Source organism: Pteropus vampyrus, unplaced genomic scaffold (genome assembly GCF_000151845.1).
Source record: "Pteropus vampyrus isolate Shadow unplaced genomic scaffold, Pvam_2.0 Scaffold48, whole genome shotgun sequence".
NCBI lineage: Eukaryota > Metazoa > Chordata > Mammalia > Chiroptera > Pteropodidae > Pteropus > Pteropus vampyrus.
Genome location: NW_011888829.1, coordinates 5,292,793 through 5,319,676, shown reverse-complemented (window position 1 = coordinate 5,319,676; position 26,884 = coordinate 5,292,793). Strand labels below are relative to the sequence as shown.

Sequence of the window (26,884 nt, the reverse complement as noted above, 5' to 3'; positions counted from 1 at the left end):
ACCTGTTCCTGGGAGTAAGGCGGGGCTGTCAATGAGTGACAGATGGACTCTCCAATAGGCAGAGCGCTAGGACCTGCCCCTCTGGCGCCCGGGCTAGAAAAGAGAGTCGATGCCGGCGGCAGTGATGAGTCCTAGGCGGCGCTGCCTCCTCCACGGCGCAGAGGACCGGCTGCTGCTGGTGACCTCTTTGCAGGTGAGTGGTTTTGTTTTAGAGTCTTGCTGTTGAGAACGTTTTCATTTTTAAGTGAGGTGGTATTTCATTTTGAGATGCGGGAAGGCCAGTTCTTTATTCCTCCGGTTCACTCTTTGAATCTGGCGCTCGCTCGTCTGCCCCTCAAGTGCCAACCGTCACGTATCCCCTAGGTCTCTCTCTGCTGTCCCTTTCTCAGAATGAGCCTCTCTGGGAGTCACAGATCAGTCAGCTGACAGGAGGACTCGCCATGGTAGTGCTGTCTTGACGGCAAGAAAAAAGAGGAGTTGAAGGGAGTGATGAACTCATCTCTCCTGGACGTCTCAGGAACACTGTGGCAGAGCCCCCCTTCAATAGTAAGGCTCCTGGAAGGAAGCTCCATGCGTTTTCAGGGCCGTGCCACTCTGTTTAGGGAGATGGCAGACGTGGCCCCCGAAGTCTAAGTAGATAGAAAAAACGTGAATACCGCGAAAGGAGAAGGAGGTAAATATCTGCAGCGGTTTCATGTGGTGCTCAAATTTAGAGCTAAATCACAGGTTCTTGCAACCACTGAAAATAGAAACAGTAAATGTATTTCTTCTCCTTTCAAAGGTATGGGGGCTGTGTAACTAGAGAAGGGCAATAGAAATGCTTAATGGAAGTAAAGTTCACAGTTAAGTTTTGAAGAGTAATTAGTTGTTAGCTAACTTATTATAACTCCCATTGCTATACCGCCTCCCTTCCAAATTATGGAGGATTTATAGCTTGTTGAGTGGTACCAGAATGTTAACTGCCTGAATGCAGACTTTTGGGGGAAAAAAAAATCAAATGCTGTCTTTCACCAGTAGCTGCTAAGGTTTTATAATAAAAGCAGAACACAGTCAATTTGTCTTTTATTTTAAAACAATCTGTCTCCCCTGAGGCCAGGGAGTAGGTTTTCTCCATCTTTGTTTTCTTGTAGCACCTCACACACCAAGATGCTCCTCAAATGGTGGTGGACTTAAGAGAATCATAACTCAAACAAATGGTGTAGTGGAAGAAGCTCTGAGTTGCAAGTCGACACCTAGATTTTAGTCTTCAAGTTGTTGCTATTTGTGTGATCTTAAACAAATCATTCCAAATCTCTCGCCCTTAATTTTCACATCTTTAAAAAGCAGATGTTGCATTAGATTATTTCTGAGGTCCACACCTGTGATAAAAGTCTGTTTTAAAATAACGATGATTAGACATTTTCCACCACGAGTACATCAACAAAATCTCATTGCAGTAAATTCTGTACGAATCTGTTAGCAAATAAGAAGTTCCTAGTTACAAGGGGAGTACCTGTTCTTTTGTGTCCACATTTAAACCAAACTAAATGAATCATGGTAGAAAATTTGGTCATTGTACTGAATAATCATTGTACAAAAGTATAATGTGGTAGAAAATGTCATTTTTCATTCCATCACTCAGAGGCAACCACTGTTAGTGTTTGGGTGGATCTTTCAGTCTCTCTTCCTCTTTTGCTTTCTACAGTTGGTTGAAATTAAGTGGCATCTTTTATTTTAAAGAATGACTGATACTAAATTCAGCCATGCCTTCATCTGTGTGTGTGCGGTGCCCAGAGAATAGAAGACTCACAAATGTTCGAACTGATAGGTCTCTTGAACATCTCTGGAATGAAATCTGGCATGAGGGGATGTTTATATCAGGAAATAGGACTAAAAGAATTACTTAGTAACAAAAGCTTTCACTGAAACTGGGCCGCAAATATGGAAAAAAAAAAACTTTATAAAATGTAAATTAAATGTTAGCTACTACACTGAAGCATTCAAATTGTAGAATATTGCTTAGTATTTGGTATGCTTCTAGGACAGTATCTTTCCATCACCTGCCCCCCCGCCCATACCATTTGGTTTTGTTCCTCCTTCCACTACCTAATTTAAGATTTTTCTCTTTACCTCCACTCTCATTTTACCTTATTCTCAGCTTTAGCTTCTCCTAATGCCATCAGCAAAGTAGGATCGCCTCCAGGGCCTGAGGTCTGTGCCAGTCTTCATGTGTTAGTCAAAGTTTGCTCCATGCAACCCAGACTACCTCTCACTCCTTTGTAGAGATGTCACTGTAATCTCATTTAATCTTCCTAATAGCCCCTTGAGAAGAGTAATTTCATTATTCTCATCTTTTTGGAATTGAAATAACTTGGTCAAGATCACACTGTCAATAAGTAGCAGAGCTGGGATTGATGTCCAGGTTTCTTACTTCAGACTCTTGGGATTTGGTGGAAATAGTTTGTGTTGACAGAAGCTACTAATGTGGGAGAATAAGTAACCAGAGATAGGAAGGAGGTGTCATGAGTTGGTGCTGTACACATCTGTGATGCCATGCAGGCTGGAACAAGCAACATGCTCAGGCAAACACACATCTCATTCCATAGGTGTATCTCATCCCTGGGAATAGGGGTCTACCTGCTATGGTTTGCTTCCCTTGTAACAAGTGATCAGTAAGGGCTGTTTGTCAGTAGATGTAAAGTTGGAGAATGACAGGGCTATAGTACCTAAGAAAACACCTGTGATAGCAGTTGTTCCTGGTAAAGAGGTTTTCTTACAATGCAAATACAAATGGAAAAGTTCCTGTGAGACTTTAGGAAAAGGAATAGTTGGTGAGACACTAGGTACTTTTAAGTATAGTCACGTTTGAAGTTTTAATATTGAGCTTGATTTCGGGGAAGGCGTATTTTGTTAATGGTCTAGGGAACTGAGCTCCAGATTTCATTTCCCTTAAGAACTGTTTCTTGTTAATTTATCAGAAACATGGTTCACCTCTCTTTTTTTTCTCTTCTCCAATCTAACCAGCCCATCTTCTGTAATGAGTGGGGGTTAAGAATTATGCAGTAAGAATTTGGACCAGAGAAAACATCTGAGTGATCTAGGGTAGCACTTGAATATTTAATATTTAAGTTCAAAGCAATTCTGGCTCTGTAACCCTTATTTTATATTACTTCAACAGTATATCAGTAATTACATTTCTTACTCAATTTTTGGAAACAGAAAACAAACTAAATTTTTAGGCTGGTCTTTATCGTGTAATTTTCCCCAGCTGTTCATGAGTTGTCATACTAGAATATTAGACATTATTACTTTTCAAACACCTTAGGTAGAGAGGAAGCAATATCCCAGGAGCATTAATTTGGAGACAGGACAAGCCTCAGTTATGGGGAGAGGGGTATGTGAAATTATGTGGGGCAGGAGTAGGAGGCAGCAGCAAGATTGTTATGCTACATTCATTGAAACTACCTGGAGATTCTGGAAGTATAGAAGGAAGCTCAGTAAATGCAATGCCTTGCATGTGCACCAGTCCCTTACCTTCCAACCCTCTCCATCCCTGCTTTGCCAAAAGGATGCTGATCTTGAAACATAACTTCAATTTTATGGTGGCATTTATGGAAAGACTATTTTTAGCTCTATATCCAAGTTAGATATGAATATATAAATTTATGGCAAAGAATATTTGGAAATATGTTACCTGCAAAGTGTGTTTCCTTTGAATCACCTATTTGTTTCTTTATTGCCAAGGCAATTGCATAGCACCTATTCTTGAGCAAATATACACTCACCTGAAGTGTGAGGCACCATGATAATTTATGAAGACGTCTAATAAAAGTAAAGTATGTCAAAATGACAGATTATCCTTTTGAAGTTTGGTTAACAAGATGTATAATATTTTCCCTTTAGTTTTATCTCGAACCCCATTATTAAATAATTCAGTTAAGCAAAAGTAAACTACTCAGACTGATTTAAATGTTCTCATTATTGTATTCTGTGAGGAATAAAAACAATTATGAGTGGGATTCCATTACTCAAGGTACTTGCTGTTCTGGCCAAGAATAAAATCAGGGGATTTAATAATGTGGGGATTATCCCATGACAGGATGCTTAAAGAGTCAAAATGCTGATGAGATCAGTAGATCTGAGTATGGTATCCTGCTAGGCCATGTGCTGGCAAAGTAAGGGCTTCAGGCCTGCTACCTGCTTTTGTACTACCCACAAACAATGAATGGGTGTTACATTTGTTAACGGTTAAAATAAATCAAAGAATAACAACATTTCCTGTGCATGAAAATTGCATGAAGTTCTAATTCAGTGTTCATACATAAAGTTTTGTTGGAACACAGCCTCGTTTATACATTTATGCATTGTCTATGTCTGCTTTCAGCTACAATGGCAGAATTGAGTAACTGTAACAGAGACCATATAGCCCACAAAACCTAGAAAATTACCGTTTGGTCTTTTATAGAGAAGCTGCCAACACCTGAGCTAAGCTATAGTGTCTTTCACTTTCATCTCCATCACATTTCAACAGCCATTATCTTGGTGCAGGTCTTCATTATATGTTACCAGAATTATTGCACAAGGCTCACAAATATTCATATCCCTGGTTTTCCCCATCTCTCTCTGTATTTGTAAGTGATGCCTGATCCTCTTAAAATACATGTTATTAAACCTCTAATGATATCCCAATATTTATAGAAGAACATACATTCTTTAGCACAAGGCCCTTGTAGGGCCACTATTCAGTCTTATCTTTCTAGGCTAGTCTCCTCCTACTTCCTTGTTATAACCTATACTTAGGGTGATCATATAATTTTCCAAATGGGACATTCAAGTGTGAGAAGGACCCTATAATAGTTATGTTGGGGAAATAGGCCTAAAGCAAGACTGTCCTAGGCAAATCAGGACATACGTTCACCCTACCTATACTCCAGTCAGTTTGAATGGGTCACCATTTAACATATGCACTTATTTCCTTGCCTCTACTCAGTGTTCCCTTAGGCTAAAATTCTTTTTCTTTTTTCTATAAATCTAAATCTTAAACATCTTTCCAAATCCAGCTGAAATAGTGCCATGTCTGTGAAGCCTTACTCAGACATAATCTCTCTTTTCCACATTCCTTATGAATGAAGTGCTGTCTATATGGTGTGGATTACTCTCTGCTTTAGCGATCCTCACACACACGCACACAAACACACACACACATCACTTCCTCACCAGTTCCTTGAAGACACAATCCACGTATATTCTTCACAGGCCTAACGTTGTGTCACGCTCAAATGGGGTTCGTAACACATATTCAAAGAAATAATTGACTAGACTGGGGACACTTGTGAGTATTTGGGGCTGTCAATTTATAAATCATTAGTTTTAATATGATTTAGTAGTGAGGAAAGTTGAGTTTCCAAGGATCGAGGACATAGGCTTGGGTACCAATGTGGCAATGTAGCAGAGTGGTTCAAGGCATAACTCTGGGCTTTGGGGTCCAGTCTGTGACTGAACTCCAAGTCTGCCAATCACAATCTGTGTCACCTTGGGCAAGTTAACCTCTCCTCCTGAGTTTCTGCATCTGTAAAATGGGGATAATCATAGTACCTTCACTATTGAATGGTGGTTGAGGATTCAAATAGTCCCCAAGCACATGGTGAGGGCTCCATAAATGTTTTCTGCTACGACATCATATGATATTTGCATCATCATAGTATTATTACTGGTGAGTAGGAAAACACAGGGACCCAAGACCATAACAATAGACAAACTGGTGGAAATGCAGCACCAAACTCTTAAGGAATTTTTTCCTTGATGGAAGGAGACAGCTTCAGAGTGTGAGTTCTAAGAGAAGATGGTCTCCACTTAGTAAGAAATAACTAATCGGCAGTCTTTTGAGACCATTTCAGTAGAGTGGGCACAAGTTAAGTGTTGGGACTAAAAAAGTCATGGCTAGAAGGAAGGAAAAACAAAACAGCAAAGCAGAGAGGTCGGAAGATGAGATGCAGACATATAAAAGTACATTTTTTTAGTAAATTTTTTTGAGCTATACTATACTTTAAAAAGGAAGAAAGCCTGGGGTATGATAATTCAGTGACCTGTGTGGCCCGTTTTTGGTATAAAGTAAATCATTGACTAAAATTAGTGCTTATTTCAAGTGTTGGTAACCCTTGTTGAGTGATAAATGAGGAACCTTAAGAACCAACTCCAGGGCGAAGAGCTTTACAAAAAAACAAAGCCTGATTTTTAAAAAGAACAGTTTTTAATTTGAGGTTGGAGAGTATATCTTCTTAGTATGATACTTCTTTGTAAGTTGGGGTGACTGTTGCCCAACTTCCCTGTGTGCCTTGAGGATTTTCTCAAGAACCCTCCTTTATACTCGCCTTGTTTGTATTCATTTTACGAAATACTGCCTGGGTTTGGAAAGACAAGTTGTGACTGGAGATGCTCCTGTGAAGCGAAGCCAAGTGAGTCTAGATCCTCAAACCAAGACTCTAAAGTCTTTAGTGGCGAGGCAGGAAGAGCTGAGGTATTGGGGGAAGAAGACCTAGAGTTGCCACTTAGTGGCTCTTTATTTCTGAACAAGTTATTCAGTCTCTCTTTTCTCTGTGAAGGCTATGGCCATTCACGAACATACTGAACTGTAAAGGGTACAAAAAGGTAATGGATGATTATTCTTGGTGTTAGCTTTGCCATTTAATACACTGGAATTCTTGAGTAAAGCTTTCTAACATCACAGGCCTGCCAACTGACTATTTTTACTTTGGCAGTTACTGCTAAAACTGTTAAGCCTTAGCATTGTTAGCACAATATAATCATTTTTGTCTAACTGACTTTGATTCAATCAACACACCTACTAAGTACCTAGGTATGTTTCAGGTGTCATGATAGGTTCTATGGCAATAAGTCAGACCAGCTGCCACAATGCAGCTTACAGTCTGCAGGACACATAAACGTTGAACAAGAAATATGTCACAAGCGACCCATCACAACTGCACCCAGTGTTGTAAAGCAGGGTGCCATAAGAGTGTATGCAGGCAGGCCTGACTATATCCCAATACGTGAGAGAAGTCTGCCTCGATCAGAGGTTCTCAAAGCATGGTCCTCAAATCAGCGGTATCAGCATCACCAGGAGCTTGCTAGAAATGCACATTTCAGGCCCACCCCCACCCCCAGACCTACTCAGTCAGGCCGTGGAAGTGGGTTGCCCAGCAGTTTGTTTTAACCAGTTCTGCTGGTGATTCTGATGCACAGTAAAGTTTTAGAACCACTAGCTTAGAGAAAATAACATTTAAGCTAAGCGTTAAAGCCACACCGTTCAATATGGTCACGTGTGGCTATTGAGCCCTTGAAATGTGGCTAGTCCAAATTAAGATGTACTTTATGGATAAAATACACACCTGATTTCAAAGATTTACTATGAAAAAAGAATATAAAATACCTCATTAAGAATTTTATAGAGATCATATGTTGGAATGATTATATTTTGAACCTGTAGAGTTAAATAAAATATGTTATTAAAATTAATTTTGCCTATTTTTTATTTTTTAAAGTGGCTTTTAGAAAGTTTCAAAGTATATATGTGGATTGCATTATATTTTGATTGATCGAAGGGATGGCTAGAGGTTACCTAAAATAGGATGGGAATGAAGTGACAGTGGAGAGGATGATGGGCTGGATGAGGATTCTGTGTAGGATACAGTATGCGCAGAGGTCCTAAGGCAAGAAAGAACACGGCATGCTCAAGGAAATAATAAGAAAAACCGCAGCCTTGCAGGTCACATTAAGGATTTTGAACTTCGTCCTAAGATCAACAGGAAATAATTGAGGGTTTTAAATAAGGTGCTCAGTTTACAGGAAGTTTACAGCTAATAAATGAGGGAAAGAGAGCTACAATTAAACATAGCAAGACTCTCAGAATCAAAGTTCTCCCGTCTAAAAAAAGATGATGGGGTAGAAGCATTTCATCAGGAAGTCCCATGGAAAGGGAGCAGGACCCTGCCTGTCACCTGCTCCTCTCCCAGAATATGGGGCACATACACTACCCACTCAAGAGAGTAGTAGACACCTGGGGGGTAGTTTTGTATTTAGTTTATTTTCTGCGTGGTTTACAGCTCAGAGCTGGAGGAAGCATTCCAGGGAGAGTCCAAAGTTGAGTGGAAGTTTGATTACAGAGCTGGGACTTTGCAAGGCTGTGGCAATGGGTTTGGTGACGGAGGGTCAGGGACGAGGAAGTCCAACACACGGGGATTAGAAGGTCTGTCCTTTGAAAGAGTGTATTGGACAATAACAGAGGAAAGCTGAGGTTTGAGCCTGGAAGCTTGGGGTCTGACCATCTGGGCATGGTGGCCTCCTCAATCATATGTTGCCAGGAGGAGGTTTCCCTTTAAGTCACAGGTCACACACTAGCAGACTCAATCTTGCCTGCAGACATATCTTGTTTAGCTCACATTTAAAAAATGTATTCAAATTAGTCACCAGTATTTATATCATATATCATATAAAAATGTACATTTCCAATGTTTATGAAAATTGGAAAATTTAGGAACCCCACTTCTTTAGTGTCACAGGGAAATGGGCTGGAGTTAAGTAGTAGCCACACGTCCTTTTATTTTTTATATGAACTTTCAGGAGCTTAAATGATCATTTTTATTTTTTAAAAGACATTTATTTACACTAAGAACAAAGCGGAATTCATAGGTTCTCTATGGTCTGACAATGTCTCGCATTCTCTCCAGTCTTCAGTTTTAGCAATCCATCTTCTTTTTGTTCTCCAGAAAAGTTCTAAGAATGGTACCTGTAGGTCAGTGAGACCAGGTTATACAAGAACTTCATCCATTTACACAAGAGTGGCATCCATCAGAGAAGCACGCGTGTGCTCTGCAGTTCACCACCGTTCCCACCATCCCTTAGCCCTGCCTCGCTGCTCTTCACACATCTGTCTGGCCAGTGAGGCATGTGAGTTTGCAGCCCACACCTTACACTTTAAACCAAGCTGTCTAGGCTGTGTATTTGTTGGCAAACGCTTGGTATACCAGCTCTCACGATGACTGAAATCTTAAAGATCGCCAGTTTTCAACCTCAACGGCGCGTTTGTATGTATTCAACAGTTAATTAAATGGGAAAAGTCAGTTGATAGCAGCAAGGAGAGAGGGAAGTGTCTTTTTGTTTGCCTGAGCTAGATGCGCTAGCTTGGGACCTTACTCTGTATTCACCCCCTGTGCACCAGAGTGAGTGATGAGTTCGTATTTGTACGGTCTTTGTGGCTGTCATACTAATGCTGTGCTCCAGTATATATATATTTGAGGGGAAAAACAGAGAGATTGTTTTATTCCTTAAACAAAAGTAAGCAAATGTAGCAGATTGAAATACTGCAAAGCCTGAGTGTTCATTGATGTTATTGCTACATTTTTTTTTGTTTTGTGGGTAGAGTTCATAATCAAGAGATGTTGGAGAAGTGCTTCTGTCTACAAAATTTGTCCATCATACCCTTCTCCATATGAAGGGAAAATGGCTCATTAGTGTAAGGAGGCTTCTTACTTGACAAGACAAAGTAAAGGAACGGTTGATAGCTTCTCTTTTCTTCGTTTCTCTCCTCAGCACCCCGCCCCCCCCCCCAAAAAAAAGCAAGACAATAAATGTTATAAGGGGTTAGTTTCAGTTTCTGATGGGCCTGAAGCTTCTACTACCTGGTGGATGGGGCTCTTTAAAGAAACAATATAAAATATGTTTCTTTTGTAAATCACACACATGCGCACACTCACACTCATCCATGTGAGTTCATTATTTGGTCTGTCCCTGTGCCTTAGAAGGAGTTTGTTCCAGTGAGTTGTCCTAAAGCTTGAGCTTCATTAGCTTCATTATTATTCTGTTTCTGGGCACCAGTAATCACCTAGCCAAACAATGCCCAGACACCTTCATCCATTTTCTGTTCTCCTGCTACCCTTATGTCGCTCTGGGCTTAGAGCAGAGGCATCGGCTTCACCTGAGCCCTGAGCTCAGGCTCTTGGAGTGATCTCGTGCTTCCCTGCTCTCCATGCACTAAAGCTTCAAACCTGGTGCTTGATGAGAAAGGGAAATCATAAACCTATCTGCTGGAGCCTTTCAGCTACTTGCAAATCACCTCAATCTGCTTCCTTCCTCATGTCCTCGGTTTGCTTTTCACTGAAATATGAAATCTTATTTTAAAGCCTTTTTCCCCTTCAGAATCTCTAGGAATTACTAAAGAAAGGGCGAAACTAGATCTGGATTCCAATTAACTTTCTCACTGATTGTTGTATAACTGAATCACAGTTTAAATGGGACAGAAAATGGAAGTTGCCAAGACTGGCAGAAGACCAGGCCCCGATGTGCATATAATCTTTACTCCTCAGAGCAGAAGACGCTGGGGTGGAGGTGGAGAGCGCTGGGCATGTAAACTGAGCAGCATTCGTCAGTGCAGGTGGGTCCACTGCAAGGAGCATGAAGGCAGACCGATGAGGCCTGGCAGCACTTTCTCTGGGGGACAGAGTGGGCCCAGCAGGTCTTTGGACCAGCGGCTCAACTTGACACGTTCAGAACACTTTAGGGTTGCCTGTTCTACTTTATTAGATTCTTCTCCCACTGAGATGTGGCTGGCGTGTGTAGGCTCTCTGAAGGGTGGGGAGGAGGAGACAGGGCCTCCTTATCACCAAGTTCCCTCTTACTCCTACAGACCTGCTCCTGTTAATCTGTTTCTACAGGCAGCATCTCTCAGCTGCCTGCATTTGATAGCTTGCTTTACATTCGGATTTATTCCCGCCAAAAACTCTGTATTGAGGCAGGGGAGAGACTATTTAGGTGAGTACCATGTTCCATGTTAATGTCGCTTTAAATTACTTTTAATGTTTTTTGAATGTTGAACCTTAGGTTTTCTCGTATGAGGTGTGACCTGTGTTGCTGCGTCTTCAGACCTAGGTTTCCTAGTTTTCTTGTGGCATTGAAGAGCTAGTTGCCACCAATCAGTGATTTACACATCAGATAAATGTGGTGGTTTATTGAATTAACCTGTTTAATAACTTCTGTAATAGGTGAGACTGGTAAATATTTCTTTTTCCACTAGAAGAAATCAGAATAAGAAGGATGCCTTCAGTCTAGAGTCAGCTGCTAAGCTAAGAGCTGGGAGTTCCCAGCTACTAGTCATCCTTGTAGACACCTACAACTCATTCTGTTAAATCCTCTTTTCTGTAAGCATAAACTGCCTTTTGATCTGGTGGAAATGCAGCATGCCATTAGAATGAAGTGTTCTGCTATTTTGCATCATACAATTAACATGCTATCTAGCCATCAGAAAATTTAAGTCAACTAGGTTCCCTGTAATTAGTTATCTGTAGAATAGGCCTATATATGCCATAGTGTATGAGTTGCCAGATGTCTGATGTCAAAACTGTTCAAAGGAATTATCTTAGTTTATTTTAGAAACTGAATGTTGTAAAGTTGTGCTTCCATTCCCAGATAGTCAGTTAAATGAGGAATATAACTTATGCTTTTTGTTTCTTCTCTTTCTAGATGTATTTCTGTCATTGAACATTGGCCCGTTTGAAGGCACAAGGGTCACTTAGCCATCAGTATGTCCAAATACAAACTGATTATGTTAAGACATGGAGAGGGTGCTTGGAATAAAGAGAATCGATTTTGTAGCTGGGTGGATCAGAAACTTAACAGTGAAGGATTGGAGGAAGCTAGGAACTGTGGGAAGCAACTCAGAGCGCTAAACTTTGAGTGTGATCTTGTATTCACGTCCATCCTTAATCGGTCCATCCACACAGCCTGGCTGATCCTGGAAGAGCTGGGGCAGGAGTGGGTTCCTGTGGAAAGCTCCTGGCGTCTGAATGAGCGTCACTATGGAGCCTTGATTGGTCTCAATAGGGAGAAAATGGCCTTGAATCATGGCGAAGAACAAGTGAGGCTCTGGAGAAGAAGCTACAATGTGACCCCGCCACCCATCGATGAGTCTCATCCTTACTACCACGAAATCTACAATGACCGGAGGTATAAAGTGTGCGACGTACCTGTGGATCAACTGCCACGATCTGAAAGCTTGAAGGATGTTCTGGAGAGGCTCCTCCCGTTTTGGAGGGAAAGGATTGCTCCTGAAGTCTTAAGTGGCAAAACCATTCTGATATCTGCTCATGGAAATAGCTGTAGGGCACTTCTGAAACATCTGGAAGGTGCGTACCATCTTTAGCAACTTATTAGAGGTCGCTAAATGTGATAGTTGAGCTTTGGTCTAGAAAGGACATGGTTCTAAGCTAGTAATGCACAATTTACATAAGAGACTTTCCTTGCCTATTCCCTTTTGTCACTTCAGTCTTTTTGCCCTATAAATAAAACATTCTCTGCCTTTTATATTCATGTTATCTGGAGCAGTGGTTCTCAAACTTTAGCATCAGAATCACCTGGAGGGAGAGCCTGGTCTACCACAGATTGCTGGCCGTGCCCTGGGAGTTTCTGAATCTGTAGGCGTGAGGTTCCAGCCTGAGAATTTGTATTTCTAAGAAATTTTCGGGTGACGCTGATACTGCTGCCTGGGGTTCTCCATTTTGAGAACCTCTGATGCAAAGGATTATTTGGCTTTTGTTGTAGCAAGGTGAAAGGAGGCTGAGGAAGGAAGGCATTTCTGTAGAAATGGTAAGTAAATTTATTTACTTGAGTCTTTCAAGATAAGTTAAAATTATCTCACGTTCTTCCAACTTTAAGCAATTATTGCTGTGTTTTCAGACCTAGGTATTCTGAACAATTCTTTTGTTCTAGTCCTTTCCAGACTAGGCTTAGTCACTGATTGAGAGAAAGTGAGCGGGGAGGAAACTAAAAAGATGGCTTATTGGAGATAATCAGTAGCCTCAATTCTGCTTGATGTTGCATTCTAAATGTATTCCAAAACGTATTGTATTGTTGCCTTTCTCTTAAGTAACGTGAACTAAATGAACTCATTTGAGGACTCAAACTCACCAGTTTCGGGCATCAGTGACTGCACTGTGACATTTTTAGGGGATTTCTCATCCCCCTTTCTCCCTCCACTAAATAATCTCGGACTATTGTGCTTTTTGAATGATCCGCTCTGTCTGGTGTTTTTCTGTCTATCATCACTGTCAGCAGTTAGCCTACTGATGTTAGAGTGCATTTCTAGAACATTCCTTTTTCATTCTGCTTTACTTTTCTGTATGAAAAATGAGGAGGTTGACCTTGTATGTGAAGTAAGTGAAAATAGGTTATTGGTAACAAAATGAAGTGACCTTTATGAGATTGTATTGTAAACTTTTTAGCGTGTGTTTTTTACCCCTAATTTTTATAACATCGGCCAAGAGCCAAATCATTACTCATATAACCTGCATCCATTAGTCGTGCAGAAATCTAAAATCTACAGACTTTATTGGCTATTAAAAACTTTATGGGCTAGACATGGCGCTCGATCTGTTTGTGTGTGTATGTGTATATATCTTATTTACTCAACAATATAAAGAGTTCTATTCTTCCTTGTTCAGAATAGTCAGATATTTGATTAAGTGATGTATAACTTCATCATTATTGGACTATAGTATCTTATTGTTTGAAATTCAGAATTTCAAAGTTTCTGTCAGAAGATATATTCTTTCTCACATGCCAGTTCTTTCCAGAGATGGGAATTAGATCGCTTTGTGGCCAGACTCCCTTCTCTAAAGGAAATGTTATCATCACTTTTGGGATCCTCTTTTCTTCCCTGTCTTAGCTAGGAAAACCTCCCTTTAAAAATAATTTCCTGACGTTATTACATTTCTCTCCTATCTTCAGGTTTACATTTCTGTAAGATTATTCTGTTGCCCCAACCATAAATCATTCTAGATGCCCCTTCCTATCAGGGCACTGATGATTGAACTATGTGTTACTGTTCTTTTTTTGAAGGAAATAGAAAGGTTTAACAAATGATGATTAAGAAGACTGTCACCATGGTGGGGGTACAGGGAGAATTACCTGTGGAAGGCCAGTTTACGCATAAAAAAGTTTACTTTCTATAGTTGAGGGAGGTTTTGAAACTATTAATAATTTATTGAAAAACAATCAAATGGTGTAGTTGCTTTGGAAAGCAATCTGGCACTTCCTCATTGGGTAAATATAGAGTTACCATGTGGTCCAGCAATTCCAGCTATAGATATGTATCTGAATTAGTACCTGTATTAGCTACTGTAATAAAGTACCAAAAACTGGGTGACTTAAAACAACAGATATTAATTTTCTCACAGTTCAGGGGGCTAGAAATTCTAAATCAAGGTTTTGGTCAGGTCATGCTCTCCTTAGTGGCTCTAGGAGAGAATCCTTTCTTGCCTCTCATAGCTTCTGGTTTTCCCAGAAATCTTTGGTTCCTTGGTTTGTAGATCCATCACTGCAACCACTCATGTTCACTTGGCATTCTCCCTGTGTGTGTCCATTTCTTATCCAAATTGCCCCCTTTTTGTAAGGACACTGATAATACTGGACTAGGGCCCGTCCTAATGACCTTATGAGAACTTGATAACCTCTATAAAGACTGTATTTCCAAATAAGGTCACATTCCGAGGTACTGAAGTTTAAGACCTCAAAATATCTTTTTTTTTGGCGGGGGGAGGGGGGGTTCAACCCATAGAAATACCAAAGAGAAATGAAAATGTATATTCACACAAAACTTGTGCGGAAACCTTTATAGCAGTATTATTCATAATAGCCAAAACATGGAAGCAAACCAAATGCCCATCAACTGATAATTGGGTAAATTAAATTCCATACAATGGCATATTATTCAGCAATAAAAATGAATAAAGTACTGATACATGTTATAATATGGGTGAATGTTGGGACCATGTTACAATTAAAGAAGTCAGTCACAAAAGATTCTATTTATATGAAATATCCAGAATACGCAAAGCTGGAGAGACAGAGAGTAGGTTGTTTCCTAGGGCTGGGACAGAGGTGGCGGGGTGGTTGGTGGGGAATGAAGACAGACTGCCACTAGGTACGGGGTTTCCTGTCAGGGCGATGGAAAGGTTCTAAAATTGATTGTGGTGATGGCCGCACAACTCTGAATGTACGAAAAGCCATTGAATTGTACACTTGAAGTGAGTGAATTGAATAGTAGTATATGAATCATCTCATTAAAGCTGCAAAAATAATTTAATCGATGGGACTGAAAGATCAAAGGATTTGACATTGACCTAGAAAACAGTGCTTTAGGGCAAATATATAAAAGTAGTAACAGTAGAAATGCGTGAATGGGGAGTATAGAAGAAGGAAAAAATTGAAATGCAACTTGACAATTGGGGCAGAAATGGATTTACAGGGATCACTGAGAAATTAGCAGGCTTTAGGCCTTCATTTAACCTTTCTTCTGAAAGGTCTTTTTTTTTTTTTTTTTAAGTTGGATTAAGGTGGAACTAAATTACCTTTCAGAGATAAACGAAATTGAAGCAACCTTAAATTATAATTCCTATCCTTATCACTATAAACAGGCTTTATAGAAAATATTTTATTTGGAGAATAATTGATTTAAAATAGTGGTGTTCATGCTGGAAGACCTAAGTTGTACAAAGAGAGCTGAGTAGGAAGTGTGTGAAAGCGGAAAAAGGTGTAGGGGCGGCAGATGTCTGCAGGGGAGAAGGGAGGTGTATGTGATGGCCATAAGGAATGGAAATGGTAGGGTTGGTGACCAGGGTGAATGGCAGACATTCAGGGGGGAAAAATTGACTGAAAAGACAGAGTATGCCATTAGGCACAAGCCCATAGCTGGGGAGACAAATGGAGTGCATGCAGGGATTGAGGTTTGTCCATAGGGAGACATAAGGAGACATTAGGTTGGCTCACACATCCTGGGTAGAACATTCAGTCTGTGAATGGTGTTCCTTTTGGGCCTATAGTACCCCCTGGTGGTGCTATTGTTAAGATTCATGGAGCTCTTTGACATTGCTATAATTCTCTATAGTGACTTCTTGCTCCCATGCCTAGCATGGAAGAAATTATTTCACGTGCATGAAAAACACTGGAGTAGATTTTAGGATCACTTCATAAATTAGCTAGCTCTTGTTTTAGGAGTCCTCTGAATGCCATTTTCCACTAATGGAATTTCTCTTGTAGTATGCATTAAAGAGTAAAATCCAAGTATTCTATGTCACAGTTGTAGGAATTAACATAAGTGACTTTCCCAAGATCAGAAGAAATAGTGTATGTTATTTCTTCCATGTCATTCCTGTTAATTTAATGAGACTTCAGCCCCTTTAAAATTTATTCTGAATGTATATGCTCACTGGACTAGAAATATCAACATTAGACCTCTTATCTTGCCATATGTAACTTTCAAGAGCTCAAGTTACAGGCTTCAGGTGGTACTTGGTAAATTCTCAGCCTATAAGAAAACATTCCATTGAATTTGGATGCTAACTCTTCAAGACTCCAAAAATTAAGTGACTCTCTTACTTTAGTGGGGAAATATAGATTTTTGTCTTATAAGAAGGGCTACTTGCCAATTTTTTTGTGTGTTATGTTAAAAACATATCATAGAATTTACCTCTAATTGCCAATTATTTTTAATGTAAAGGTATATGACCATAACCCCTACTTTCTGGTTAATACCTGTTATCTCAGTGCAATTATTAATAACATCTCCTTTCACTTTCAAAAGTGCCCAACTCAGAAGATAAATTATATGGTCACCTTACTCTAAAGATGTTAGCTTTCATTAATATTAAGAATGAATCCTTGAAGTGGGTGTGACCAGATTCTGTATGTCCCATAAGCGCAAAATACTTTCTTATTGTTTAAAGACTGTAACTTTGGGGTAGAAAGAATGATGATCCAAATAACTAATCAGAATATTGATTGACCCTGAAATCTCAAAGAATCTTAAGATCTTTCTAGTAAGAGTATTCTAGTGTTACTCATTTATTCTAGATTGTATGTACCTCCTCAATGGAGACTGTTGATTCTTAAGACATTCTTTTGTTTCTTAACTCTCCGGTGCTGTGACATTATTCTGTAGGCAGTCAGATACTTCTTCTATTTGTGGGAAAGAACACAGGTGCTGTTGAAGGAAAATGAAACCCAGACAGACCTCAGATGACTTGGCCGTGAGCATGAAAATTAGATGGGGTTGCACACTCCGCCCAAATCCAGTTCACTGAGTCTCTGCACACGATGACCACCTGGGCTTTTTTGTTTTAAATAATTTTGGAAAAGTAGCCCTTCCCTTGGTCTATTTTTCATTTGGAATACAATGTTATAAAAAACTGAATCAAGAGCATCTTGGGGAGGTAAACCATAAAATGGTAATTTGATGGAACTACTTCAGTCTTAAATTATTACTGCTATTACCCTAACGTTGTAGTCTCTGGATGGCATTTACATTGTAGTCTGTGAATGGTGTTCCTTACTACAGCTATACAAGATGGCCCTTTTTTTGAATGCATACTGTATGCCAAGCACAGTTCTAGGCATTATACATACATATCTTGTTTAATGTAGGAACTAGAACAAGGCTCTGAACTCACTGGAAAGCTATGGTTAAATACTATGTTTTACTCTGCTATTTAGTGTATCTACGTCATCTTTTTTATTGCATTTGATCAGTCATTGATTATTAAGCTCAAAGCAACTGCTTTAATAGAAGTAGCAAACTGCTGATACACCCAGCATCATGAATGAATCTCAGTTGTATTACACTAAGTAAAAGAAACCAGGCTCAGAAAACTATGTAGTGGAAATTTTATATATTGAAGTCCTACCCCTCGAATGTGATTGTATTTGGAAATAGGGTCTTTTAAAGAGGTAATTAAGGTAAATGAGGCCAGTAGGGCAGGTCCTAATCCAATATGACTAGTATCCGTATAAGAAGAGGATATTTGGACAAAGACACATACAGAGGGAAGACCATGTGAAGACATAGGTGGATGACAACCATCTATAAGTCAAGGAGAGAGGCCTTAGAGAAAAACAACAACATCTCTAGAATTGTGAGGAAATTTTTGTTGTTAAAAAAAAAGCCACTATGCCATTTGTGGAATTCCATTTATATGCCATTCAGGAAAAGGTAAGACTATTTGGTCAGAAAACAGATCAGTGGAGGAGGGTAGAATGCAAAGGAGCACCAAAAAGGGTGAATTTTACTCTATGAAAATTATAACTCAGTTTAAAATGACCTACTTTTATCCAGTGAAACAGCCATTGCTCTAATTGAGACCTTACCTTTGTTTTACAATAATAGACTAGTTTACCAATTAGTAGAATTAAATGTGCTGTATGCTATGTGCACCTACCTGTACCTTTGAAAACTAACCTGGAAGGCATTGTTATTCTTTCTCAAGATTTCAGGAGCTGTTGGTGCTATTTAGCACCTAAGCCATGGTCAGTATAAGGAATTACCTTTTAAAATCCTTCTTCCTTCTTCATAATAAGTTGCTGGACAATGAAGTTTTGTACTAAGAGGCTGTGAGCTCCTTTAGTAAATGTTTTTCTGCCCCCAAACTATTTCTTCTTATTTGTCACCAAATTCTGAGTTCTTTTCTTAACTGGGCCTTCCATCTATCTTTTTACGTTTTCACAACCACATAGTCTACGAGTAGGTCAACATGACCTCCTGGAGTCAGAGCAGAAAGGCACAGCGTGAGGCAATTGATTCATAACTAGGTATCGCTCTTATACAAGAATTGCAACACAGAAGCCACATGTCAGTGCCTAGGGTAGGTAGGCTTCTTGCCTGATCGGGATGGCCTCTACCCCATCAAATGGCTTATTTATATAATACCTCAGCTCTTAAATTATATATAATTTTGAGATTGCCTTGCTTTTAACTTGATAGTAGTTCTTAATACTTTCAGAAGAAAGACTTAAAACGGACATTTGAAATATTAGACAGTAAGAAAATTCCTACTTAAGGGACTGCTTTACTGATTTTTAGCAGTGTAAACAGTTACCTGTGCTGTCCTAACAAGTCCAGATTGAAGCAGCACCCACCTCTGACTGGTTCAGAAAAACTCCTCACAGAACACCACCCTGAAAGCTCCTAACCCAGGCTTAGTATCTAAAAGCATCCTGTTCTTTAGCGTTCCAGACAGGCGTGTGTTTCTTTCTCTGTGGTTGGCATAGTCACTTCCTGTTTGTTTCCTGCTAGCCCACACTGAAGGAAAAGCCAGGCTCTGAACTGAAGCATTGGATGCCGTCTGCATCTTGCCAGCGGAAGTGGATTGTTTAGTCTGGGTTCAAGCACAGGACTAGGCAGTTTCAAGTTTGGAATAAGAGTGGCGTGCAAGAGGCTCATGAAAGGCAGATTTGATCTCGGAAGAATTGCGTGCAGCTGCCCACATAACAAGGCAAAGAAGTGGTGAGATGAAATTAGAGAATCAGGGAGGAAAGGTCAGCTGGGACTCGCTGTGGGGACAGAGACAGACAAGTCAGTTACCTTTGGCATTTTAGTGTGATATTTTCAGAAGCAGCAAGTTCAGTCCTCTCTTCTGTGAAGCAAATACTAGTCTAGTTGGTATGGTTACGCTTTCTCCTATTATAAGTATAATCGATCTATGGAAACCTTTATTTTTAAAATTCGTAAGCTATTTAACTATAAAATTCGATGTGAAATGGATTCTTCTCTCTACCTCGTTCTTAATTAGAAACTGTCATTCCATCATCATGTTACGATATTCAAATAACCCATTTCCGGTTGTTCCCCAGCCATTCTTTAAGTCGTACATATATAGCATTGAAACCTTAAAGAATTATATTTTAAGATAGGTAGATCATCTACATAATGTAGAATCTCTTGTGTTGACTCTTATTTTGGCAATAGAAGAATACAGAACTCTTATCACAAATCACCCATCATTGGGGTTCGAATTGTGACTTAATCGATTGGGAGAGGGAAGTGAGGCATGGGTAGCACCTCACAGTTGAGTGATTTGATCAAAACCATTTCCCTCTTTTTCTAATCCCCCAAAATATCCATCGTAAAAGTAGGGTTTTATCTTGTCCTGTAACACATCTGTCTCCCCAAACATCTTTTCTCCTATTTCCTGATATTCAAAAATTTTGAGCAAATACTTCAGAGAAAACCAAAGAAAATACACAGAAGACAAATTTAATTTGAATTGTTTATTAGTACTCAATTCAAACAAGCTTTTGTTCAACCTTTTCAACACTCTCTTTTTCTTGGTAAGATAATGAAGGGAGTATAGATTTTAATCAAGGCTTCAACAGAAGACAAGATTTGATTTGAAAGCCCAAAGGGTTCGGATTCATTGATTTCAGCTCTGTATGAAAGGTCCATTAAATCAGGTACTCTTGGTGTAAGGATACAGTACCTAGAATTAGACCCTCAAAGTCCTTACTTTTGAGGAGCTTATTTTTTCATATTGATCTCTTTCTGAAACTCAGCCAATACAGCACCTCTGACAGAGTCTTTAGAATGCTTTCATGTATAGGCTTTATGCATTAGATTTTAGTTAACATTTTATTCCTTATACTTTCGTTTTATATGTAAAAAGTAGATTCATCTAATACATACCGTTGTCATGGTGGATCATGTAGCTAAATAATTTCTGGATCCTAGCATCCAACACATAATAGCAGTTCTTACAGTCGAACAAACGTTTACTAAATTCTTGCAGTGGATAAGGCACTGTTCCAAGAGCATGAGTAACACAGGGATAGATAAAACATGGTCCCTGTACTCAAGGAACTTATAATCCTGGTGGGAGAAATGAGCATTTGTACAGCCACCTCTAACAGAAGGCAAAGTGTGAGTGCTGTAGTATATATACAGTGATCTTAATAACTGTGGTTCCTGTTCCTGCTACAGTGACTTGGAAGAGGGGGCTGCTTGTAGGTACAGGTTAGACTTTTTGAAGTCAGTCCTGTATGCAGAAAAATGAGGTTGTTTGAATTTCTCCCCTTATTGGCCTCGAGTTGGTACCCCTTTGACTTATTACTAAACTTTCATTATTTCTTACTTGAAAAATATCCTAGTCATTTAAATTGATTGCAGTTAACTCTTAGATGCTTCTACATGAAGATTCAGGAATTAAAGGCAATGGTTGGGGGTTCATAAGTGGGCAGCGACAGAGGAGGAGTGATGGAGAGGGGTTGATGCAGGGTGGAACTCTGTGATGTTTTCCTTCAAAACACTCCTGGACGCTGTACAAAACTTTCATATGATGTTCCAGTTAATGCGTTTGTAACACGATGTTACATAATATAGTATTGATTCAGTTTGGTTTAATCCAGTGCGGATGCATTATTCTAGCCTTCAGAGTTCTGCTTGCTTAACTGCCTTAGGACAAAGAATGTGACTTATGCTAAAATTGAGCAATGAGTAATGGCTTCACTGTGGTTTTTCCTAATTCGCTATTTTAAAATTTAAGTCTCATCGACTGATTATTAACCAGTCTAAGTATTTTAAATATTTGTAAGTAATTAGTTTGCTGTGCGAATGGCTTGAGTAGTCACGTAAATGGAATGTCAACTTTATTGGAAATGTTTCTATTTTTGTTGAGTTTGCCTTCCTTTGTAGGTGAAATGTCATAGTTCTCATGGCCTTTGTTTAGTGGGCTTTGAGTTGGTCCTGCACATCTAAGCCGTAGGCCTGAGCTTGAGAGTGGCGCTGTTAAAGAGAAGACCTCCTAGACCTGGTTAGAACTGAGGCCGTGGTCAAACGAGAGCTCTTTTCTGAGGTCTCAGACTTCAACCCCTGACCCTGGCTCATTATCTTTGTAGTTTGTTAGTTATTTCAAGGGGATCAAGCAGATCTGTTCACATCCTTTACTAGCCTCGAAAACATGAGAGCACTGAGTGCTGGTGTCCAGTTAGCACGCATCCCTTCCCAAGGGCAGTGCATGCACGTAAACATTCTCCTCTCTCCTTGTGCTGTAGATGAGGCAGATGACAAGAGTTAAAGAACTGAGATTTGGGAATTTAAAAACCAAACAAACAAAACAAACAAACAAACAAACAACCCAGATCCCATTATACTACTGTAACAGTTTGGAGGCTTGAGTAGTTTTGTTTAACTTCTCTGGATCTGTGTAGTGTTTTTTTTTTTTAACAGCCTATTGAGGTAGAATTCACATAGCGTACGGGTCACCTTTGTAAAGTATACAGTTCAGTGAGTTTCAGTATATTCACAGAGTTGTCGATCCATCACCACAGTTGATTTTAGAACGCTTTTACTACCCTCAAAAGAAACCCTATACCCAGCTGTCACTTCCCAGTCCTCTCATTGCCTCTAGCCCTAGGCAACCACTAACCTATTTACGTCACTATAGATATGCCTATTCTGGACATTTTACATAAATGGAGTCATGCAATAGTCCTTTATGCCTAGCTTCTTTCACTTAGAATAATGTTTTCAAGGTTCATCGATGTTTAGCATGTATTAGCACGTCATTCCTTTTTATTGCCAAATGATATTCCAGTGTGTGGATATACCACATTTAATTTATCCATTCATCAGTTGATGGACATTTAGACTGTTTCCACTTTTGTGCTATTATGAGTAATGCTGCTATGAAGGTTCATGTCCAAGTTTTGTGTGGACACATGTTTTTATTTCTCTTGGGTACATGCCTAAGAATGAAATTTCTGAGTCACATGGTAACCCTTCGCTTAACTATTTGAGGAATTGCCAGACTGATTTCCAAAAAGTCCATAGCATTTTATACAATTTTTACAATATATTAGGATTCCAGTTTTTCTGTATCCTCACCAGCACTTGCTTTTTTTTTTTTTTTTTTCCCATAATCTGACTTTTTTATTATGGCCATCCTAGTGGGTATGAAGTTATATCATATTATGGTTTTGATTTGCATTTCCCTGATGGCTAATGATGTTTAGCATCTTTTCATGTGCTTGCTGGCCATTTGTATATCTTTTTTGAGAAATGCCTATTCAGATCTTTGGCCCATTTTAAATTTGGTCATTTGTCTTTTTTATTATTGAAGTGTAATAGTTCTCTATGTACTCTATCTAGATACAAGTCTCTTATCAGATATGTGAGTTGCAAAAAGTTTCTCCCATTCAATGAGTTATCTTTTGACTTTCTTGAATGACGTCCTTTGAAGCACAAACATTTAAAAATTTTTATATGCCCAGTTTATCTTTTTTTTTTTATTGCTTGTGCTTTTGGAATCAAATGTAAGAAACCATTGCCTAATTCAAGGTCATAAAGATTTTATTTCTATGTGTCCTTCTACAAGTTTTGAAGTTTTAGCACTTACATCTAAATCTTTGATCCATTTTGAGTTAATTTTTGTATATGGTATGAGGTAGGGGTCCAACCTTATTCTTTGATATGTGAATATACAGTTGTTTTAACACCATTTGTTGAAAAGTATATATTATTTAATTGTCTTGGCACACTTGCTGAAAATCAGTTGATCAAAAATATGAAGGTTTATTTTGAATTTTTAGTTCTATTCTATTGCTCTGTATGTTTATACTGTGTAAGTACCTCATACCACATGCAAGTACCACACTGTCTTGATTACTGTAGCTTTGTAGTGAGTTTTGAAATCAGGAAGTGTGAGTCTCTCAACTATGTTCTTCTTTCTCAAGATATTCTGAGTGCCTTGAATCTCCATATGAATTTTAAGATCGGTTTGTCAATTTCCGCAATAAAATCAGCTAGATTTTGATAGGGATTATGTTGAATCTGTATGTTAATTTGGGGAATATTGACATCTTAATAATGTTAAATTTTTCGATCCATGCACATGGGTTGTCTTTACATATATTTAGGTCTTCTTTAAATTTCTTTCAATGATGTTTTGTAGTTCCCAGAGTATAAGTTTTGTACTTCTGGTTAAACTTTTTCCTAAGCATACTATTCTTTTTGTTGCCATTGTAAATGGAATTCTTTTCTTAATTTTTGATTTGCTCATCACTACTGTATAGGAATACAATTAATTTTTTAAATATTAATCCTATCTCCTACAACCTCGCTGACCTTGTTTATTAGTTTGAATAATTTTTTAGTGGGATTGTGTCATCTGAGAATAGACATAGTTTTACTTCCTTCTTTCTGATCTGGATGCCTTTTATTTCTTTTTCTTGCCTGGTTGCCCTGGCTAAAACCTCTAGTACAATGTTGAATAAAAATGGAAGCTTAGTTATTTTAAAATAAAGTCCTGGATCCAAACGTTTGTAAAGTTTAATAGTTGGCGATGTTGTAAAGACACACAATAAGCAGTGAATCTGAGATGCTGATACATGTGTACAGTCATAATTTCTCTCTCTCCTGGTAAACATTAGTCGAACATCATCATTTTTGCTAAATAGTTTTCTCCTACCAAATTGATTTTTACGGTGAATTTAATTTAGATTAATTGAACAAATCTGTGAAATCTATCTTTCTCTCCAATGATTACAGACTCTGGAGACAAATAAAACACGGTCCTTGTGCAATAGATGAATGTAAATACTAGTCAATATACCCATGTTTCTCATGTCTCTAAAGTACCTCTGCTTTTCTTAACCATTCAGAATAAAATAGAGGAACTTTTTTGCCAGAAGAGACTATCTTCATTTGTTTTATAAATGACGAAATAGTTCAATGGAGGTAAAATCCTGGCTAAGGTCACAAGTGTCCTTCCCTATACTACTATGCATATGATATGTCCTCAGTTACTGGTTAGTTGAGTGAGTTAGGCCTAGGGACCTTCAGAGCTTCCCCTGGATCTGAGGTGAGAACTACTGGGTTCTAAAGCCTCAGCAGTTACCTGGCTCTAAACCACATGCTGTTGAATTCTGCTCCTTCTGTCTCCAATGGATGCACGTGGCAGCTGCTGTGCATCCAGCTGACAGATCTGACCTGATGGAGTCAGAGCATGTTAGAATTCTCCCCGTTAAAGAGCTAGCTTGCTATCTGGTCTGAATTTATCTGTTCTTGCCAGCTTTACTTTGGGGTGGTAATCTTGTGTAGAATTGCAGTGTAGAGATGGGGGCTTAGCAGGGCAGAGAAATGTTTTAGTAGCCTACCCTTTAAATCTTCTACTTCAAATAGAATTCCTATAGGGAAAGAAGAAACACTTACTGTGCTATACTTTTTCATGTATGTTCCCCCTTAAGTCCATTCTTCCTACCCTACATTCTTTGTAATGGTGGTAGAAGAGTGTGTGTTTCTTTTTTAATTTGACAGAGGGCATGAAAGCGTAGAGAAGTTAGTTACTTGCCTAAAGTTATATAGTTAGTATATTAAGGGAGAGAAAAGGAGATGGGCAGTGTACTTCCCATTGTTTCATAGCTGTTTATGTGTAGTTCGTGCATAAGAGTTCTTAAGGAGCTCTCCTGAGTCTAGAAATGGAGTTAAGCAAATTAAAAGGCAACCGAAACTACTCAAAATTTCAAATGATCTATTTTAAAAGCATACCTTTGTGACGTAGATAGACTTCTACATCCTGCCATATGCTTCTGTTCTACATTAATAGAAAGGATCTAGGTGGAACAAGTTCCAAGGAGAGTTCAGGGGTTCACCTCTACTTGGGAGGTGATGATGGCAGAAAAAGTTATTAGCAGTTAGTTCAGTGTACTCTGTCATTTGAATTAACCGATGGTCATACCTGTAGCACAAGCCAAAAGTCACAGAATCATAGCACTGGATCCCAACCACTCGAGTAGTTCTTTATTAGAATTTCACCTTTTTTCTCTTCCCTTCTCTTTGCCCATTTTGAACTCAGAAGAACTCAGAAGGATTTACATCCTACAGTAGTTACAGATACCTGGGTTTGAATACAGGCGCTGTTACTTACTATCTGTGTGATCTTGAGTTGTTTGCTTAACTTCTCTGTGCCAGAACTTGTTACATGCAAAAATAATAGCTCATATCCCCATAGGATTGCAACAGTGATTAAATGAGTTAATTCATATAAAGAGTAGCTGGCATGTAGAATGGACTCAGTACATGTTAGCTGTTTATTGTTAAAAGTAGTTATAATAATACAAATATTATCACTACCGCCGCTACTACTACAATACTTACTCCAGCTCTTTTGGTTAAAGTTGCATTACCTGTAATTCAGCTTATTTTAGAAAGAATTGAAGATGACTCGTCCATTACTTGCCTTCCCTTCCTATCAGTTGGGATAAGGGACAGAGGAGAATGAGGCCTGTTTACAAAGCATGAGGCGCAACCCTTTCTTGATTCCCCTGACTGGGATTCCTTAGCAGCTGGGGAAGCGGTTCTCCTGACTGGATTTAGCCCAGAGCATTCCAGGCTGACTCAGTGTTGGAAAACTAGCGGCATTCTAATCTATTGAACTAGATTCAGAGGTTAATTTTAGCCAGCCTGAGGACAACATATAAAAGGGGTGGGGGGAAACCCAGAAAACTTTCCTGGTTCACCTTCAGATTTTTCAAGATTGATTCCTGTGGAAAATTAGTAACACAAATGTGGGCAGGGAGAGAATAATCTTCATTCTTTTAAGATTTAGGTAGGAAACAACTAGGAACAGATTGCCCTAAAAGGTATTTACTGCCCTAAGATTTAATGTGATGTGCATTTCTGTCTTAGCTTTTTTCTTTTGTTTTGTTTTAACTTCTGAGAAGTTCTTAGCTTCCAGGAACTATAGCTGGAATACCTCACAGTATCTGGCATGGTTCCAGACATGCAGTTAATACGGGACTAAATAAATGTGTAGTTAAACAATTAAACAGAACTTCCTCTTGGGTGGTCTTTAATGCCTTGTTCCTTCCTCTCTCGACCTGCAGGTATCTCAGATGAAGACATTATCAACATTACTCTTCCTACTGGCGTCCCCATCCTCCTGGAACTGGATGGGAACCTGCATGCTGTTGGGCCTCACCAGTTCCTGGGTGACCAGGAGGCCATCCAGGCAGCCATTAAGAAAGTAGACGATCAAGGAAAAGTGAAAAAAGCTGAAAAATAAAGTCTTTCCCAAGTGCTGGCTAGGAATAGCTG

At 39.1% G+C, this 26,884-nt stretch overlaps 1 protein-coding gene across 1 annotated transcript; it reads left to right on the top strand.

Moving 5' to 3' along the window:
* Positions 1-70: 70 nt before the first annotated feature.
* On the top strand, positions 71-26,884 carry BPGM (bisphosphoglycerate mutase). The gene is made up of 3 exons (XM_011359533.2): positions 71-193; positions 11,494-12,155; positions 26,674-26,884. Exons 2-3 carry the CDS (start codon positions 11,555-11,557, stop codon positions 26,850-26,852), a joined length of 780 nt encoding a protein of 259 aa, XP_011357835.1. The 5' UTR covers positions 71-193; positions 11,494-11,554; the 3' UTR covers positions 26,853-26,884.

Excerpts from the sequence above, each read along its gene's own strand:
- BPGM (XM_011359533.2), top strand. The coding sequence starts at position 11,555 with ATGTCCAAATACAAACTGATTATGTTAAGACATGGAGAGGGTGCTTGG. Across the intron at positions 12,156-26,673 it reads ACTTCTGAAACATCTGGAAG|GTATCTCAGATGAAGACATT; the intron begins GTGCGTACCATC and ends CTCGACCTGCAG.